Here is an 18,411-nt window from a genome sequence, read left to right on the forward strand (position 1 = left end):
CAATCAAACTTTCTATTACTATGGTTGAGCATGTTTAAGGGCTGTGATTGGATGTATTAGCTAGGGTATGGAGACAGGTGTCACGGGGTAGAACAACGCTGGTGTGTTGTGATTGGTTTATCGTACCGTCATGGTCCTTATGGGAATCTTAGACTATGACTGGCTCTTACCTTATACACCATACGTTGTTTGTCTCTCTTGTAGATGAAAAGTCTTCCGCGCATGCATAATGCTTGTGGTTATATTATGATGAGGGTCTTTCCGCTGGCGATTTGTTAATCTGCCCACGGACGGCCTTCTTTGCTCCATGGCTAGCCAGCATTGCCTGATATATATCCGCTGGTTGCGCTTGGTGTCTTGCGGGCGGGTCTCCACACATACATATGTGCACATATATGTTTTGTATAAAAGAAAGTTCAAGCGTTTAAGTATTGTATAAGATGTAAAATGCTTATATCATGGCTCAGGCATATATTGTACATGGCAAATTGAGAATGATGCTCATTTATACTATTCCATTTTCACCCAAAATAAGGGATTCATGTCCAATACTTTTGCTTTCTCTTTGTACATTTGAGTACATATAAATGAATTTAATCACACGTGAAGTAACAAGCAATTTTCTAATCTCACGTTTTTTATTTGTCTGGATGTTCTTGTTTGGGCCTTTCTTTCTCTCATTTTGATTATTTTTTCTCATCTAATTTTGGAAATGTCACATGTGATATTTATTGTCAAATCAACGCATTAGTACTGGCTGTGATATATTGGTCTCAATACTCAAATGAGTAGGCGAACTAAAGTACACTGACTCACTAATATATTTCAAAATTACAAAATATGTATTATGCAAAAAAATTTGTGGTTGGGCCGGACAATCAAACTAGTTAAACCGGATACAAATGATGTCACGAGTTATTTTACCCACCTAAACCACTATACATCAGGCTGGCCGAATATGCTTGGTACCGAGTGGAATCAGAAATTGGGCTAAATCAGACCCGTTTTACTCTTCATGGGTAGAATTCATGAAATCATTGGTAAGACGTTTGATTAAAAAAAAAATTGTGACATCATGATGATAAATCAAAATACGAGATATAGATATTAATAATACCCTACAATCTCCAATCCTCAAGCACCATCTTCAATTCAGATGGTTAAACCACCCTCTCCGTCCATGGATTTCCATTCGATTTTTGTTTGTGAAGCCCTTGGTTCGTCATTCGCAACCCCAATTCATAATCAGAGGTAAAAACTTATTATCAGTTTGATGTTTATTAATTTTAGAGAGTATATATTTTATCATTAACATGTTTATTGAGATTTATGTTAAAATCCCCTATTTGATTTTGTACTTTAAGGTGATGTCGAGATGTTTTTGGTAAGATTTCGAGTGACGTTCTTTGCGGATACGAAATTTAGGCACCCCACCACCCACACGTTTTTCTTTTAGAGAACACCGATTTGCAAGTTTGATTTCATTATTTCTTCATCTTTTAAAATTAGTTTTTGAAAGTCTCTTGTGTTTTCAAAATAGTTGCTTTATTAGTCTTTACTTATCATGTATTTAATTGTGTATGGTAGATGAACAAGATGAGAGATGGGTACAACAAATTGGATAAACTGGAGATGAATATTACATGTCGAAAAGCTCCTATTTTAGTACATATAGATTTGCATATATCTCATTGCTACTCTACTTGCATTGTGATTATAATGTTACAACACTAATTTAACTCCATTTTGTTCTGGTTTAAAACTTAAAAGGCTTCACCCTAGAATATTGCTTATAATTGAGTCTTTTAACTTTCAACTTTGGATTGGTTGATCAGTTTTTCTAGGGTTTAGACATCCAAGAGTACATGTATACTGGCTGTGTATGTAATATTTGTGAATTTAGTAAAACACATTAAAGTATATAGTTGATGTTTCGACATTCGTAATCGGTCTCTGCATTAGGCACTCTGGTAGGTTATTAAATTTTGGGGCGTATGCCTTGAATTGATCGATTGTCTTAGAACGTTTTGTGAGGTTGTTAATTATTTTTGTTTCTTAATGTCTTTGATTTGCAGATGTCCATACTTGATATTCTCTCAACTTGGGCAAACCATCACACTTTTGAAGAATGATCGAGTTGTAAGATTTGAGGTTAGTTTTTACTTTGATTAAAAGTTCAATTATAAATTTGGGTTAAAGTATAAAAAAGTTACTATTTTCGGTCAAAATAGCTTTTAATATACCATATAGTGTTTTGATGTGTGTTTGAAAAATAATAATGATTTTGTGATATCAAATAATCTAAATAAAATGTCAAAATAAGTCATTTACTAGAACTTTTTTTTTCTGCAGGAATCTAATTGCTGCTCTGTGTCGAGATAAATTAAACATTAACGCGTTTCAATTTGCTAAGGCGATTTGATCGAGGGGCTGCAAGTCTACCAGATCACGATTTGGTGCTTATTATAAACGAGACAGTTTTTATGACCAGGGGCAGTTATGGTAATATTAAAAGTTTTGTGACATAAATCGAATTACAAACAATTAACATGTCAACGGGATTGTTTTGTTCACAGGCTTTGCTAACAATCAGTTTTGGAAAACTTTTGTACGGGCTTATTGAAGTTTGTAGTTCTAAAGGCATTTTGAGGGTATACGTTTAGTATTTGTTAATATTTTGGAATCTATACTAGACTGTTAGGTTAAGTTAATTTGTCTTTAACTCAAGGGTAAAACCAAGCTGCGAGGTTTAATAGCAGGGCATGTTGATCTTTTTGTTGAAATTTTTTATTCGAATTATAATGAATTTGTGGTTAATATGCATTTTTACTATTATATGACCATTAAAAGTAAGCTAGATATATATAACTATTATAATTATAAATTGAAAGAATCACAGGGCAAGCAAATACGTTGCTTCCAAAATAAGATTCTTATAGAAAGACATTAAGACACATTTATTTGATTATATATTGCGATTGTAGTATGTATATGACAGTTGTCTTGAATAGTTATATCTAGCTTAATTTGAATAATTGTTTTGGCTTATCACTAACGTTATACAAACTTTGAATTATAAATTAATAATCCTGAATCATTTAACTTTGAATTAGCAAGCTTTTCTTCACCCAAACAAAGAATATTACTATTGTGTAAACGAAAAGTTTGAGAGTAAGCATTACACAACCTCCAAGATCATTTTTTGAAAGAGAAAAACAAGAGAAAAGAAAAGATAATAGATCCTCTATTTTTATATCAAATATCTTATTTTAATATAAAAAAAATGAATTCTAAAATAGAAAAGAATGTTTAGAAATTCAAATGAAGTTGTGAAGGCTACGTGCTTAGAAATTAATATTGAAAATTTTAGTATATCTTAAAATTAATAATATGTATCATTTTTTTAAGCCGTGTAATACACGAGTCTTTAGCCTAGTTCTTAATATAACAAGTGTAATTACTCTACTTTATTGTAGTTTAATTACTCTAACTATAAAAAAATAATTAATCTACTTATAAGTAGGGGTGAGCAAAAAATGGTTCGAAACTGTCAGAACTGAGGAACCGGAATCGAAGCGGTGCCTCATAACCGCTAACGTGTGTTACCTTACGGTTCTCGGTTCTTAAAATTTGCATTAAACGGTTACCGGTTTGGTTATGGGTAAAACCGGCGGTTCTAGACTTGGAACCGAAGAACCGATACCAATCCCCATTTCTTATCGAGTAAACTATTAACCGGTATCCATTCAATCGTTCTTTAATTTAATTATTCTTTCTTTACATTCAAGACCTAACAACCATGATCAATTTTTATTTAAGATATCAAAGTAATTTAATATAAATTATATGATCTTCCTTTAATCTCGTTGTTAATGATTTATTTAACTTCAACAATTAGGTTTTAATCAAAAATATAACGGATGTTCATGTTATAATCTAAATTAGTTTTACGTTGATAGAATACATAAAATTAAATAAACTTGTTTTCCAATTTGATAAATAGACGACCGAACCGGTTCTAGCCATAACCGATTAACGAGAACCGACTTTACCGGTTCTGGAACCGAACCAGTTTACTATAATAGGTTCCGGTTCCGGTTCAGTTCTCGCGATTCTGAACCGTTGCACGGCCCTGCTTATAAGTAGTACAATTGTTGGTATAGCAAGAGTAATTACATTATATAATGCGATCGTATGTATAATTATAGCATTTTTACTATAGTTACAATTTATTCTAGCCATAAGTAACATAACTGTTAATACAAGTACAAGAGGTACCTTGTATAACTAAAATGGAATCAATGTAGTTTAACAACTTTACTTATAAGAGGGGAAGGGGCACTCATGGGTATTACCCATACATTGGTCAATCATGTTATGCCATATCATTTTTACCTTTAATTACCCATGAGCCACAAACTTAGAGGCATCACCTACCCACAACTCCACAAGTACCCTAGAACTTAATTAATTCATTTTAATTATTCAATAGCCAACAATGAATCAATTTTGTATGGCAAATCTTTACCATGAAATGAAGTCATGCACTTTACCCACATGGAGTGGGGTGGTGTTGTCATATGGTTTGGAACCCATACACCCTACCCATATGGATGCCCCTTCCTCTCTAAGTAACATAATTATTAGTATAAGTAGAGTAATTATCTTATATAAATCGAATAAATATCATTATACTATGAAAACTCTAGTTATACGAAGGAGAGTAATTATTCTATTTGTATGAATGGTACACTACAAAATCAATGATATCTTTATATTTTTGTAACCGTGTCTTTTTTTTACACTTTAGTATAAACCGCACATATACTTGAGAAAGAAAATCTTGTGTTTTTCAAGTTATAACTTTTGATTTTCAGTCATGAATATTTTTTTAAGTTATGAAAGGCATTGATTTCAGTTAATATTTTCTAATAGATTCATTAACGCGATTTGCAAAGAGGTGATCATATAGTTACAAAATGAAGGTTGTTTTCCGATAATAAGTGTCACACATAGTGAAAAACACCTTTAATAAACAGATAACATCATACAGAAAAAAACAGTTCCTGAAGTTATTAAATTCACCCAACAGGAACAAATATGTAATTACAAAATATAATCCAAAAAGAAGAAACTTATTGATCTAGTAACAAACCAAAAACATAGTCAAACTCAAACACATGTGTCGAAGCACGAGATGAATCTGACCTGATCCATGACGATGTTTCCACGGATTTCAAGATGAACGAACCACGTCTTGATCTTCTTCTCCGGCTGGTTGGGATCTGCAATGACTTTTTGGGGGTGTGGAGGTGACCGCTAAGAAATCTCCAGGATCTCTTGTTCACAGACACAAAAATATGGTGGTGGCTCTTATTGAGAATGACCAACCTCTAATAAGGAGGTGGAGACCTCCTTATATAGGGAGCCTCATGGCAACCATCATGGTACCCTAATGGGCCTAGCCCAGTTAGGGTTACCTCCACAAAACCCCCTCAGCCCAATAACATTGTATTAGTCCATATAATAAAATAAGCCAAACATAATAAATTTAGGGTCGTAAAACCGGGTTTAGTACCATACCCCTACAAGCCCCCCCAAGTCCAGCGTTGCTCCTGGGCGCGCAAGCGTTTAGGTGGAGCGCTGGACTTTATGAGGTGTGTTAGGGCGTGAGGCGGTTTTTTCCCTTTTCTTCGGCCTTATCTTTATTGTCTTTGAGTTTTGGGAGGTTTTCTTCATGATGGTGACGTGTTGTGGTTTTTATAATAATGATGGTGCACTAGCATGAATAAGATGTAGCACGCCAAATAATAAAAGCCTGCGCGCGAGGCGACTTACGAGCTATGAGAATAATAAAGCTTACGCGCGAGGCGACTTATGAGCTATGAGAATAATAAAAAAGCTTGCGCGCGAGGCGACTTACGAGCTATAAGAATAATAAAGCTTGCGCGCGTGAGGCGACTTACGAGCTGTAAAAATAATGAAGCCTGCGCGCGAGGCGACTTATGGATCTATGAGAATAATGAAGCCTGCGCGCGTGGCGTCTTACGAGCTATAAGAATAATAAAAGCTTGCACGCAAGGCGTCTTACGAGCTATAAGAATAATAAAAGCTTGCGCGCGAGGCGTCTTACGAGCTATATGAATAATAAAGCTTGCGCGCGTGAGGCGACTTACGAGCTGTAAAAATAATGAAGCCTGCGCGCGAGGCGACTTACGGATCTATGAGAATAATGAAGCCTGCGCGCGTGGCGTCTTACGAGCTATAAGAATAATAAAAGCTTGCGCGCGAGGCGACTTACGAGCTGTAAAAATAATGAAGCCTGCGCGCGAGGCGACTTATGGATCTATGAGAATAATGAAGCCTGCGCGCATGGCGTCTTACGAGCTATAAGAATAATAAAAGCTTGCGCGCGAGGCGTCTTACGAGCTATAAGAATAATAAAAGCTTGCGCGCGAGGCGACTTACGAGCTGTAAAAATAATGAAGCCTGCGCGCGAGGCGACTTACGGATCTATGAGAATAATGAAGCCTGCGCGCGTGGCGTCTTACGAGCTATAAGAATAATAAAAGCTTGCGCGCGAGGCGTCTTACGAGCTATAAGAATAATAAAAGCTTGCGCGCGAGGCGACTTACGAGCTGTAAAAATAATGAAGCCTGCGCGCGAGGCGACTTATGGATCTATGAGAATAATGAAGCCTGCGCGCGTGGCGTCTTACGAGCTAAAAGAATAATAAAAGCTTGCGCGCGAGGCGTCTTACGAGCTATAAGAATAATAAAAGCTTGCGCGCGAGGCGACTTACGAGCTGTAAAAATAATGAAGCCTGCGCGCGAGGCGACTTATGGATCTATGAGAATAATGAAGCTTGCGCGCGTGGCGTCTTACGAGCTATAAGAATAATAAAAGCTTGCGCGCGAGGCGTCTTACGAGCTATAAGAATAATAAAAGCTTGCGCGCGAGGCGACTTACGAGCTATAAAATGATGATAATGACTGGCCCACAAGGGCCTTCTCCGCGCTGGATGAATATCCCGGCCTGTTTTCAAAATAATAATGGAGGCACAAATAGCCAGATAATAATAATGATGTCATAGGTGTTTGTGCGGCTCGTAGCCGAACCTGCAAAAACATGTCAACTAAAAGTGGATGTATTGCATGGTTCCCATCCTCGGGCAAATTATGAGGTGTGCCCAACCTTTAAGCTTGGCGCGTGGCCTATGGGTTTATGAGGATTCCCAACCTTTAAGTTTGGCGCGTGGCCTATGGGTTTATGAGGATTCCCAACCTTTAAGTTTGGCGCGTAGCCATATGGGATATTATGAGGATTCCCAACCTTTAAGTATGGCGCGTAGCCATATGGGATATTATGAGGATTCCCAACCTTTAAGTATGACGCGTAGCCATATGGGATATTATGAGGATTCCCAACCTTTAAGTATGGCGCGTAGCCATATGAGTACAATCATGGTTGTTCTTATCCTGATTTGGATTAGACTGTTCATTTGTTATGTCGCTTACGCGCGGCCTGCGCAATGTCTCCTTTATTCTCAAGCGCAGATGTGGTGCGTGAGCGTGCATGATGCGTGAGCATCTAATATGCATGAGCGTACGTGAAGCCCAATAACATATGTGATGCGTGAGCATATGAGATACGTGAGCATGTGATATGCGTGAGCATGCGTGATGCGTGAGCATGTGATATGCGTGAGCATGCGTGATGCGTGAGCATGTGATATGCGCCACGAGCATAGGTTTTGGCTGTCTTCATGAGCATGTGATATGCGTGAGCTGTGGCGTAGAGTAATCGCCGGGAGCGCGCATGCGATCCGCTGTGGCGTAGAGTAATTGCCGGGAGCGCTCATGCGACCCGCTGTGGCGTAGAGTGATCGCCGGGAGCGCGCATGCGACCCGCTGTGGCGTAGAGTGATCGCCGGGAGCGCGCATGCGACCCGCTGTGGCGTAGAGTGATCGCCGGGAGCGCGCATGCGACCCGCTGTGGCGTAGAGTGATCGCCGGGAGCGCGCATGCGACCCGCTGTGGCTTAGAGTGATCGCCAGGAGCGCGCATGCGACCCGCTGTGGCGTAGAGTGATCGCCGGGAGCGCGCATGCGGCCCGCTGTGGCGTGTAGTGATCGCCGGGAGCGCGCATGCGGCCCGCTGTGGCGTGTAGTGATCGCCGGGAGCGCGCATGCGACCCGCTGTGGCGTAGAGTGATCGCCGGGAGCGCGCATGCGGCCCGCTGTGGCGTGTAGTGATCGCCGGGAGCGCGCATGCGACCCGCTGTGGCGTAGAGTGATCGCCGGGAGCGCGCATGCGGCCCGCTGTGGCGTGTAGTGATCGCCGGGAGCGCGCATGCGACCCGCTGTGGCGTAGAGTGATCGCCGGGAGCGCACATGCGACCCGCTGTGGCGTAGAATGATCGCCAGGAGCGCGCATGCGGAATCCGAAGTTGATCCACAAGGAGCGATTTTGATCCGCGGTGGCGCGCACGATCTAGAGATTTTGAATATCCACATCAGGTAGGTTTTATGTAAAACCAACAGATCTAATAGGATTTATAGATCTATGAATATGAAGTGTGACTGTTGCTCAAACGAACCCAGATCTGAAAAAATCATAACTAGATTTGGTATATTTCACTTAGAAAAAACACAGATCTAAGGGTTTTTCCCAAAAGTTCGGTGGTATTTCTTCCTGTGTATTTCCAGATCTGGAAGTATTTTTTAGATCTACGGATTTTTGGATTTCCATAGAACATATCTGAAAGAAGAAACCGTAGACCCGAGATATTGATGAACAGATCGGAGGGCCGAGACGAGAAGCGAAGCGTGGTTCATTGCCGTCCCACGGATGGCGCCAATGTCGAAGCATGAGATGAATCTGACCTGATCCATGACGATGTTTCCACGGATTTCAAGATGAACGAACCACGTCTTGATCTTCTTCTCCGGCTGGTTGGGATCTGCAATGACTTTTTGGGGGTGTGGAGGTGACCGCTAAGAAATCTCCAGGATCTCTTGTTCACAGACACAAAAATATGGTGGTGGCTCTTATTGAGAATGACCAACCTCTAATAAGGAGGTGGAGACCTCCTTATATAGGGAGCCTCATGGCCACCATCATGGTACCCTAATGGGCCTAGCCCAGTTAGGGTTACCTCCACAAAACCCCCTCAGCCCAATAACATTGTATTAGTCCATATAATAAAATAAGCCAAACATAATAAATTTAGGGTCGTAAAACCGGGTTTAGTACCATACCCCTACAACATGTTTCTCTTCTAGTGGGCCCCATCGCAAAGAAAACCTCAAGATCCGGCGGCTGGAAGTACCCATTCTCCGGCGGATCCCTATGTTTCAAGTATGCTTGTTTCTTCCTCGGCGCCGGCGGACATGTCATAGGAATCTCACACACACTTCGTTTCGGCGTCCGACAACCTTCTTCTCCGGTCGGTTCCATAATAATCAAATTGGAAAATAGTAATATTATTATGTAATATGTAATATGTAATTTGGTGATGAGTTGTGATAGAGTGTGTTTATATTAGAAATTTGGAACCCCACGAGTGCTTTTCTAGGTTGTTCCGGAACAAGCAGTTTGACTCTTTTCAAAGTCAAAAAGCGCGGGAGAGGCAAGTTGACGTGGATCCTAGCTGGCAGAAGAGGCGGTGGGAACTTGCTGACGTGGGGTACAGGTGTCTGGTTGGCAGTGGGTGAGAGAGGATAGTGATATGTGAAGTGGGGATACATGTTCTTTTTTGGCGCGCTTTTGTTTTTATAATGGATTGTGATGGAGGTGAGTTGCTTTTATGTTTTGTGGAGGGTATGGATCCACGTGGCGAGAGAATGTGGTTTTGGAGGCTGGTGGATGTGGATGTGATCGGTTGGTGCCTTTTTGGTGGATAGAAAGTCAATTTGTCCATATCTTATCTATCCTAAAACCATTTATAACATTTTTATTAAGAAAATATAATCAAGTATAATGTTGTTATTATTATTATTATTATTATTATTACTACTTTTAGTAATAGTAACAATAATAGTGAGAACATATAAAATACAATTTAAACATTTGAAATAAATTATCATTATATTAATTATAACAAGTAAATAAAAATAAGTATGTAAAAAATAATTCAACTCAAAATCGCATCCTAACTTTGTGTTATCTTACGTTTATGAGCTAACACGAAACACAGCATTGCTTAGGCTAAGTTATCATGTGCCTAAGCAAGAACTCCATGTCCTTTTCCTTGTCTTGTGGTTTCAATACTTTATATTTTTTTATTTTTTACACGGACTCTAACATCTTGTTATTCTTGGTTGAGTAACAACTTTTTATCACGAAACCATTTGCTAACAACATCTTCCTTAGTGAAATTGTTTAGCTGGCTACCATCATGACAAGCTCTTGTTGGTCTATAAATGACAATGATGTCAATAAATTCTCCTTACGTGTTGCTCTTGGCAGCTCTTTGAAGTCGGGAAACCCTCATCCTTAGTGTATAGGCTTTCTAAGAGCTCACTTGAGTGATGTTTAGGAATTTCTCATGTCGTATGATGAGTATGGTCTTTCTATTTATGGTTGCTATTTTTATTATCACTATCAATATATCCGTGTCTGGTTGACTGCTTGGTTCATGAACTTATTATAAATATTATTGCTTAAAATATTATTATTTTATTATGTCTCGAGTACAATTTATTCTTCAAATATTTCAACTTGTTAGATTGGCAATAGGGTTGTTGGGATTGGAATTTCTCATGGGAGATATACAAATCAATGTATTATTGTTGTGTTAGAAATGGATGTTGGAATTAGAATTGATATTGGATTCACTGATCAGGTAGGGATTCACTTCGTGCATATTGTTGGAATTGTGGAAACAATTGTGACTTGAGTTGGGGCCGATTTGTGTTTAATTTGTGGGTTTGGGTTGTCTTTTGCAAGTGTTTCGGTTGAACCGGCTTTTTTAGCACAATTGGTTGAGTCCTTTAAAGCTTTGAGATCGAGAAAGAATGTAAAAGATTTTGAGAAAGATTTGTGTAAAAACTATGACCTGAGTTGTATATTTATAGGATTAATTAACTTTTTTGGCACGTAGAACTTTATAATAGTTGTGAATGATTTTATATTTTTTTATGTTGCCTAGAATTGCTTTGGGATGACCAACAAAAGTATGTTAATCATGATGAACTTGGCTCGGTGCCGATTTGGAGAGGGGTCTAGTCGGCATCAGCCCACCAAGTCATCATCCTCATCATACTTGACTCCACTTCATCTACGTAACTTTAGTTTCACGGGATGAAATATTACTTATATTATAAGTTGAAGAAGATGGCCACAAGAAGAGAAAAAATAGTGTGTATTTCAACTCAATCCTAAACTATTTATATATGTGGTAATACTAGACGTGACAATTTTGACCATCATCCTAAAAATAGGTTGATATGGGTCATTTTTTTCTTTTTTAAAATTTTGGGTTGATATGGCTATTGTTTCCCATTGAATGGGTAAAAGTGGGTTGAATAAGACAACCCTTTCCAATGAAACGAGTTTATAATGAGTTGGTGTATTTTTCAAACGAGTCAGAATGAGTTGGTGTTATTTTCAATGTGTCAGAATTAGTTGATATGGGATGCAGAACTCGATGCTGGTATACGCACAACCCAACACGACATCATATGCGTAACCCTATAACGGATGTGCAACAGAAATTTACAATGATTTATAAAAAAAATTAAACCAACCCGTTTTGAATCGAAATCTGTTCCAACCCAAACTCATTCTGAACTGAAACTCGTTCTAACCCAACCACTTTTGACCCAATCCTGTCCTGACCCGAACAAAAGCAACCCGTTTTTGAATCGACCCCTTCTGACCTGGGACCTGAACCCGCCTGACATGACCCTTTTACCAGTCCTATGCAGTAGGGATGAACATTATGTCCCAAATACCTTTACGCGTTCTCATACCGTACCCATACACGTACTTGTACCCGCACCGATTTAGCTTATTCGGTACGGGTATTGGTACTCATTTTTGTTGAATTTTGGTACATGTCCAATCGGGTAAAGGTACGGGTACATTTGGTATTTTATACCTGTTTGGAGTATATAAAGATTTAATTGGGATTCTTTATATTTAATATATAAAATAAATTCTCCAACCATGTTATTATTGAACAAGTACCAAACGCTTCTTCAAAATTAATAATATAACACCCACGACTCGAACCAACAACAAATCACTTAAAGTCGGCGACCGAATTAGGGTTCTTAAGTACTATCTTATCATTAAATCGATGGCCAATATGATACATGTACTAATTTGCTACCCGTCACGTACCCGTGAAAGTATTGATAACCGAACTAATTCAAGTTGTTTGTTACTCGTAGGGGTACCGATTTCAAGATCGTTGAAGATTTAGAAATAAAAAAGCAAAGTGGTACAAAAACGGGTAATGTACCGAAATACCCGTACTAATACCCGTACCATACCGGAAAATTTGGTACAAGTACTGGTACGTGTTTTTATTGATTTTTGGTACAAATACAATATGGTACAAGTACGGGTATGAATACAGGTACTGTCCCACGTGCATCCCTACTATACGGTTATATTTGGTTATTGTGTGCAATTTTGTTTTGGTTCAATCCTTAAAATTTGTTTTTCATTACAACATAATCGTTTTCATTATCTTTTTAGTTTAAAATTACAAATAGAACCAAGTTGTTAAGATAAAAACATTTATCTTTAAGCTAAACTTTAATATAGTACCTGACGTTACTTACACTGCATTCTTGAGTTTTTTATTCAAGGGATTGGAAAAGAAATAATAAGAAATTTTTTATTTTTTCATTCTTGAGTTTTTTCATTAAAAGAAAAGAAAGAGAATGGAAGGAAAACTTAAACCCTTTTTCCTTCAAAATTTTCCTGCCAAATATGGCCGGATTGTGAAGGAAAGTTTATATTTCATTACCATATTACCAATTTACCCTATCTTAATTCTCTTTTCCATGTTACTATGAGGACATAATTGTAAAGTTATCAATTTTTTTCCTATCTTTTCCTTCCAATATAACTCAAGAATGTAATAAACACTTTCTTTTCTTTTCTTTTATTTTAACTCGAGAATGTCTTCTAAATATATAATTTCTTTTCCTTTCTTCCTCTATTCAATCTTATCATTTCTTTTCCTTGTATTTTAAACCCGAGAATGCAGTGTTAGTTAGTCGTTCCAAAAAAAATACATTAAAGAGAGTGTAATCTTTCTCTTAAGGAAATGATTTATAAAGATACTATATCATTTATTATGTCTTGTTGATAATGAAAACGATTATGTCGTAATGAAAAACATATGTTGATGTTTGAATCATTTATTAGGTCCTGTTTTTTTCAAGTAGGCTATATTCAACAAAAGTGAATCGGGTTCTATTGCTATATATGTGGCATGTGGGTCAGTTAACCTCACAATTTTTGTATTTATTTTCATATGTAATGTAATGTATATTATTATTATTATTATTGTTATTATTATAGTCAATTTGCGTGTCGCGTCCGCCACTGCTAAAAGTGATCAAATGAGAATCTTATTTCCTAAAATAAGAATTTATAATACCCAGGTCATGGGCCACCGCAAACTCTAGGAGATCTGTTCCGGTCTCATTCCTATCACCAAAACCGAAACCTCCGTTACGGTTTGAAAACCATCGTTAGCCTTACTAATATGTCCATTAAAATCACCTCCTATACAAATCCTCTCACTCCTAGGTATGCCCCCTACCAATGAGAAAAAATAAATACAAAAATAAATACAGTAGGAGATTTTTGTCCTTCAAATTTCATATGTATGTGTTACTTGCTGAGAGAAAACAAGATCTAAACATGAAGCTTGAGGAGTGGCGAACAACCTTAGAGACAAAAGGTTTAAGGATTAGTCGCTCTAAGACGGAGTACTTCCACTGTGATTTTGGTGGGGGAAATGACAATGAGGACGTACAGATCACCATTGAAGGGCAGGTGGTTCCGCAGGTAACGAAATTCAAGTATCTAGGATCATTTGTTCAGAGCGATGGGGAATTAGACAGTGATGTGACCCATCGAGTTCAGGTAGGATGGTGTAGATGGAAAGCAGCTACGGGTATATTGTGCGATAAGAGTTTCCCAACTAAACTTAAGGGAAAATTTTATAGGGTTGCAGTTAGACCTGCAATGCTATATGGAACGGATTGCTGGGCCGTCAAGAAGGCACAAGTGCGGAAGATGGAGGTAGCATAAATGAGAATGCTACGTTGGATGTATGGGCACACAAGGTTAGACCGAATAAGAAACGGTGTGTTTCGGGAGAGATTATGGGTAGCGAACATAGCAGACAAGATAAGAGAGTGGAGATTGAGATGATTTGGACATGTGAAGAGAAGACAGACGACGAATCCTGTTAGATCCGTAGAAAACATTACTATAGAAGGGAGGAGGGGTAGAGGACGACCTAAATTGACGTGGGATGAGAGGATTAAGCATGATTTGATAGACCTGAACCTCTCCGAAGACATGGTTGCGGATAGGAATTCGTGGAGAAGTAGAATTAAAGTTAAGGATTTTTAGGAGAAAAGAATACCTTAGGGCTCCTATTGACCGTAGTTTTGGTCACACACAATATTAGTATATTCTTTCTATATATTATTATTATTATTATTATTATACTGTTGAACTTTTATTTTCTTTGTATTGCTTATACATATGTATTTTAGAGCTGAGAGTTTCTTTGAAAGCCACATCTTTATCCCTTTGGTTAGAGGTACGGTGTGCCTACATCCCACCCTCCCCATACCCTACTTATAGATTTGCTGTTGGTGAGACTTCACTGGGTATGATTGATTGATTGATTGATTGATATGTAATGTAATGTATAATATTGAAATTTTATTGTTGTAGTAGGTTTTTAGAAGATAAGCTTTACACATATGAAGGTGGGTGATTGAAACAAAATATGTACATGGTTGGAGACTTCAAGTCATTAATCTCATCTAGTTTGACTGTTTGAGCCAGTGACCAGCTTTCAAAACTTTTTTACTAGTGTGTTTTTCTTATTAAGTTTTTTTTCAGACAGAAGTCATTATTAATTTTTGTTACTTCTGTTTTTCTCGAATGTTCTTGTAAGTAAAGCTAGTGATAGTTTTTTACTATTTGCGAGATTTACAGGAAATGACTATATTTTTTTATGTGTAACTTTATATAGAATTCCATTCTTTTTTCTCTTAGGCTATTCGTAGTGGAGAGGCTACAAATTGGGGCATTTTGTGTCGTGTGACACCCAGTCAGCAAGGGTTGAGAATTTGTTTTTGGGGTGTAATGGTGTAGGGGTTACAATAATAATATAATAATATATATATATACATATATATATATATATATCTTACACACACATATATAATAATAATATATATATATGCAAACAACACATACATGAGGGGAGAAGAACTCCCCGCCCCCGCCCCTTCTCGCCCCATTTCGCCCAAACTCGAGCCCCACTACACTCGCCTTAGGTTATGCGTAGTGAAGGGGCTACAAATTGGGGCGTTTTGCAACGTGTGGCGCCTAGTCAGCAATGGGTGAGAATTTGTTTTTAGGGTGTAATGGTGTAAGGGTTACAACTAGTAATATAATAATAATAACATATATATATATATAATATATATGTATATATAACACACACATCCATACATGCCGGCCCCACCACCCCCTTCTTCCAGGCGATGAGAAGACCTCGCCCCCGCTCCTTTTCGCCCAAAAATCGCCCAGGGGGCGGTGTTCGCGCCCCTTCACGCCCAAAATTCGCCCACTACACATAGCCTTAGGATCTTTAAATGTTGTTTTAAGTAGTCAAGTAAAACCCCAAACATCAAACTCGGATCCCACAATAATCCTCTCTATCGAATTTATAGACATTCGAGCACCTAAACTTAACGAAGTCAGAGGCGACCGTTAATGTTAATGTGTCTGCCGCTGCTAATACAACCAAATTATAGATTTAGGCTAAGGGGTGTGGGGGGCTCTAATGGGGGCTCCAGTGGGGGCTCCAGCCAATAATATTATGACGTGTGGCAGAGAGAGAAACTGGATAAGGGGTGTGTTGGAGCCCCCGTTGGAGCCCCTGGCCCTGGTGTGGAGGGGCTCCAGCGAATTTTTATTTTTTTATTTTTTTATTTTTTTATAAATATATTCAAACAACGTATTATTAAAAAAACCTATAAATTATTAAAAAAACACACATTTTTTTTTAAAATTCAAATTACAAAAAAAAACATACTAAAAATTAAACAAACAATAATACTTAATAATAACACTAATCTAATACAAGATCATCGGGTCGCCTCGCCCACAAATGTTCAACCAACTCATGTCGAAGATCCCCGTGTATCTCACGGCTCTTGATATTTGCTATGTTATGAAGTCTTTGTTGATCACTGATTGTGGACGGTTGTGGCGGAATGTCACCTTGGTAGTTTTGGCAGATAGCTTTGCCCTCGTCTTCTAACGTCATGTTGTGTAGGATCAGACACGTGTAGACGACGTCCGTTATCCTCTCCCGAGTCCAATAACGTATCGGGTTCGCCAGAACATAATATTGTTTTTTTATAGCTCCAAAAGCTCTTTCAATATCTTTTCTAGCAGACTCTTGCTTCTTCGTAAAATACTTCCGTTTGTCGGCGATTGGATCTGTAAAAGCTTGAACTAACAAAGCCCATTCGTTGTAAATACCATCGACCAGATAGTACCCGTACTTGAAGAGTTCTCCATTTGCAACAAAAGATTGAGGTGGTTCAACCCCGTCGATAAGGTCGTTGATCAAATGTGACTGATCGATAACATTAAGGTCGTTATTTGACCCAGCAACACCAAAAAAAGCATGCCAAAACCAAAGATCCTGTGACACCGCCGCCTCAAGTATAAGGGTCGGCCCTTCATGATCACCACGGTGGAACTGACCTCGCCAGGCCGTTGGACACATAGCCCATCCAACATGCGTACAATCGATGCTACCTAGCATCCCAGGAAAACCATGTTTTTCTGCGTGCACCTCATATATGCGTTGGATGTCATACATTGTAGGTTTACGCAGATATCTCCGAGCGTAAGTCGATATGACTCCTACGTATATAAAATAATCTATATGCGTCGCCTCAAGTGTGACTGATCGATAACATTAAGGTCGTTATTTGACCCAGCAACACCAAAAAAAGCATGCCAAAACCAAAGATCCTGTGACACCGCCGCCTCAAGTATAAGGGTCGGCCCTTCATGATCACCACGGTGGAACTGACCTCGCCAGGCCGTTGGACACATAGCCCATCCAACATGCGTACAATCGATGCTACCTAGCATCCCAGGAAAACCATGTTTTTCTGCGTGCACCTCATATATGCGTTGGATGTCATACATTGTAGGTTTACGCAGATATCTCCGAGCGTAAGTCGATATGACTCCTACGTATATAAAATAATCTATAAACATATAATATATATTACAAAATGTAATAAATATTTAATAAAAAGTAAAATTAATGTTTTTTACCTTGGCAGAAAAAATGAAGGGATTCACGTGCAACCCTTTTCGACATCTGTAAATACTTATCCAAAGCGTCCGACGAGATGCCGTACGCTAATTGACGGATAGCAGCCGTGCATTTTTGAAGAGGGGTAAAACCGGGGAGACCCCTAGCATCCTCCCTTTGTTGAAAAAAGGGATACCGTGCCTCTAAATCACTTGCTATACGCATGAACAATTGTCTGCTCATTCGGAAACGAGTTCGAAAATCCGACTCCTCATATACCGGTTGAGGGCTAAAATAATGCCTAATCAAAGTATCGTTAGCACCCGATCGATCACGATCACGATGTGGTGCTCTAACCCTCGGGAGTCGAGGTTGATGGGCTTGATTTTGCAAGAGATCGACCACGGTTGCGGTCAAAACTCCCCCTACATGAAGAAGCAAATCATCCTCTTCGGAGGAGTCGGAATCAGACGAGTACGACGACATTATTTTTTAAAAAAAAGTTGGGAAGATGGGTTGATTTTGGGTTTTATTTTGAAGTTGTGGTGATTGATATGGGTGAAATGAGGTATTTTATAGATGAAATGGGGTATTATTTAGGTAAAAAATATTTTTTTTTTAATTCAACCGGGTCCCAACGGCTATTTCTCCATTCCCAACGTCCATTTTCTATCTCTTCTCCCGCGACCAGGCTCACGCCTGCCTGGATTTCCGCGCTCGCGCCCCGGCTCGCGCCCCGGTGGTGTGGGGTTAGCGCCCCGAGGCGCGAGCGGAGGGGCTCTAGCGCCCCACACCCCTCAGCCTTATAGAGCCTCATTGGTTTCTCCTCAAACATGACATTATTGAATGAGCTTA

General features: G+C 38.8%; 1 protein-coding gene and 1 long non-coding RNA gene across 2 annotated transcripts; one reads left to right on the forward strand and one right to left on the reverse strand.

Annotated features, from left to right (window-relative positions):
- The first annotated feature begins 1,111 nt into the window (after window positions 1-1,111).
- Window positions 1,112-2,825, forward strand: LOC143615192 (uncharacterized). The gene is made up of 4 exons (XR_013150427.1): window positions 1,112-1,251; window positions 1,365-1,473; window positions 1,588-2,151; window positions 2,353-2,825. It is a non-coding gene; the product is annotated as an uncharacterized LOC143615192 (long non-coding RNA).
- Window positions 2,826-9,227: 6,402 nt separating this feature from the next.
- On the reverse strand, window positions 9,228-9,897 carry LOC143615195 (cyclin-dependent protein kinase inhibitor SMR4-like). The gene has a single exon (XM_077088382.1). It carries the CDS (start codon window positions 9,456-9,458, stop codon window positions 9,228-9,230), a length of 231 nt encoding a protein of 76 aa, XP_076944497.1. The 5' UTR covers window positions 9,459-9,897.
- Window positions 9,898-18,411: the final 8,514 nt, after the last annotated feature.

The sequence above is a fragment of the Bidens hawaiensis genome, unplaced genomic scaffold, assembly GCF_021521415.1.
Source record: "Bidens hawaiensis isolate Kalapana, Puna unplaced genomic scaffold, B.hawaiensis_p1.1 tig00042226_1, whole genome shotgun sequence".
In the NCBI taxonomy this organism is placed as follows: Eukaryota; Viridiplantae; Streptophyta; class Magnoliopsida; order Asterales; family Asteraceae; genus Bidens; species Bidens hawaiensis.

Coding starts and splice junctions, on each gene's coding strand:
- LOC143615195 (XM_077088382.1), bottom strand. CDS start 9,458: ATGGAACCGACCGGAGAAGAAGGTTGTCGGACGCCGAAACGAAGTGTG.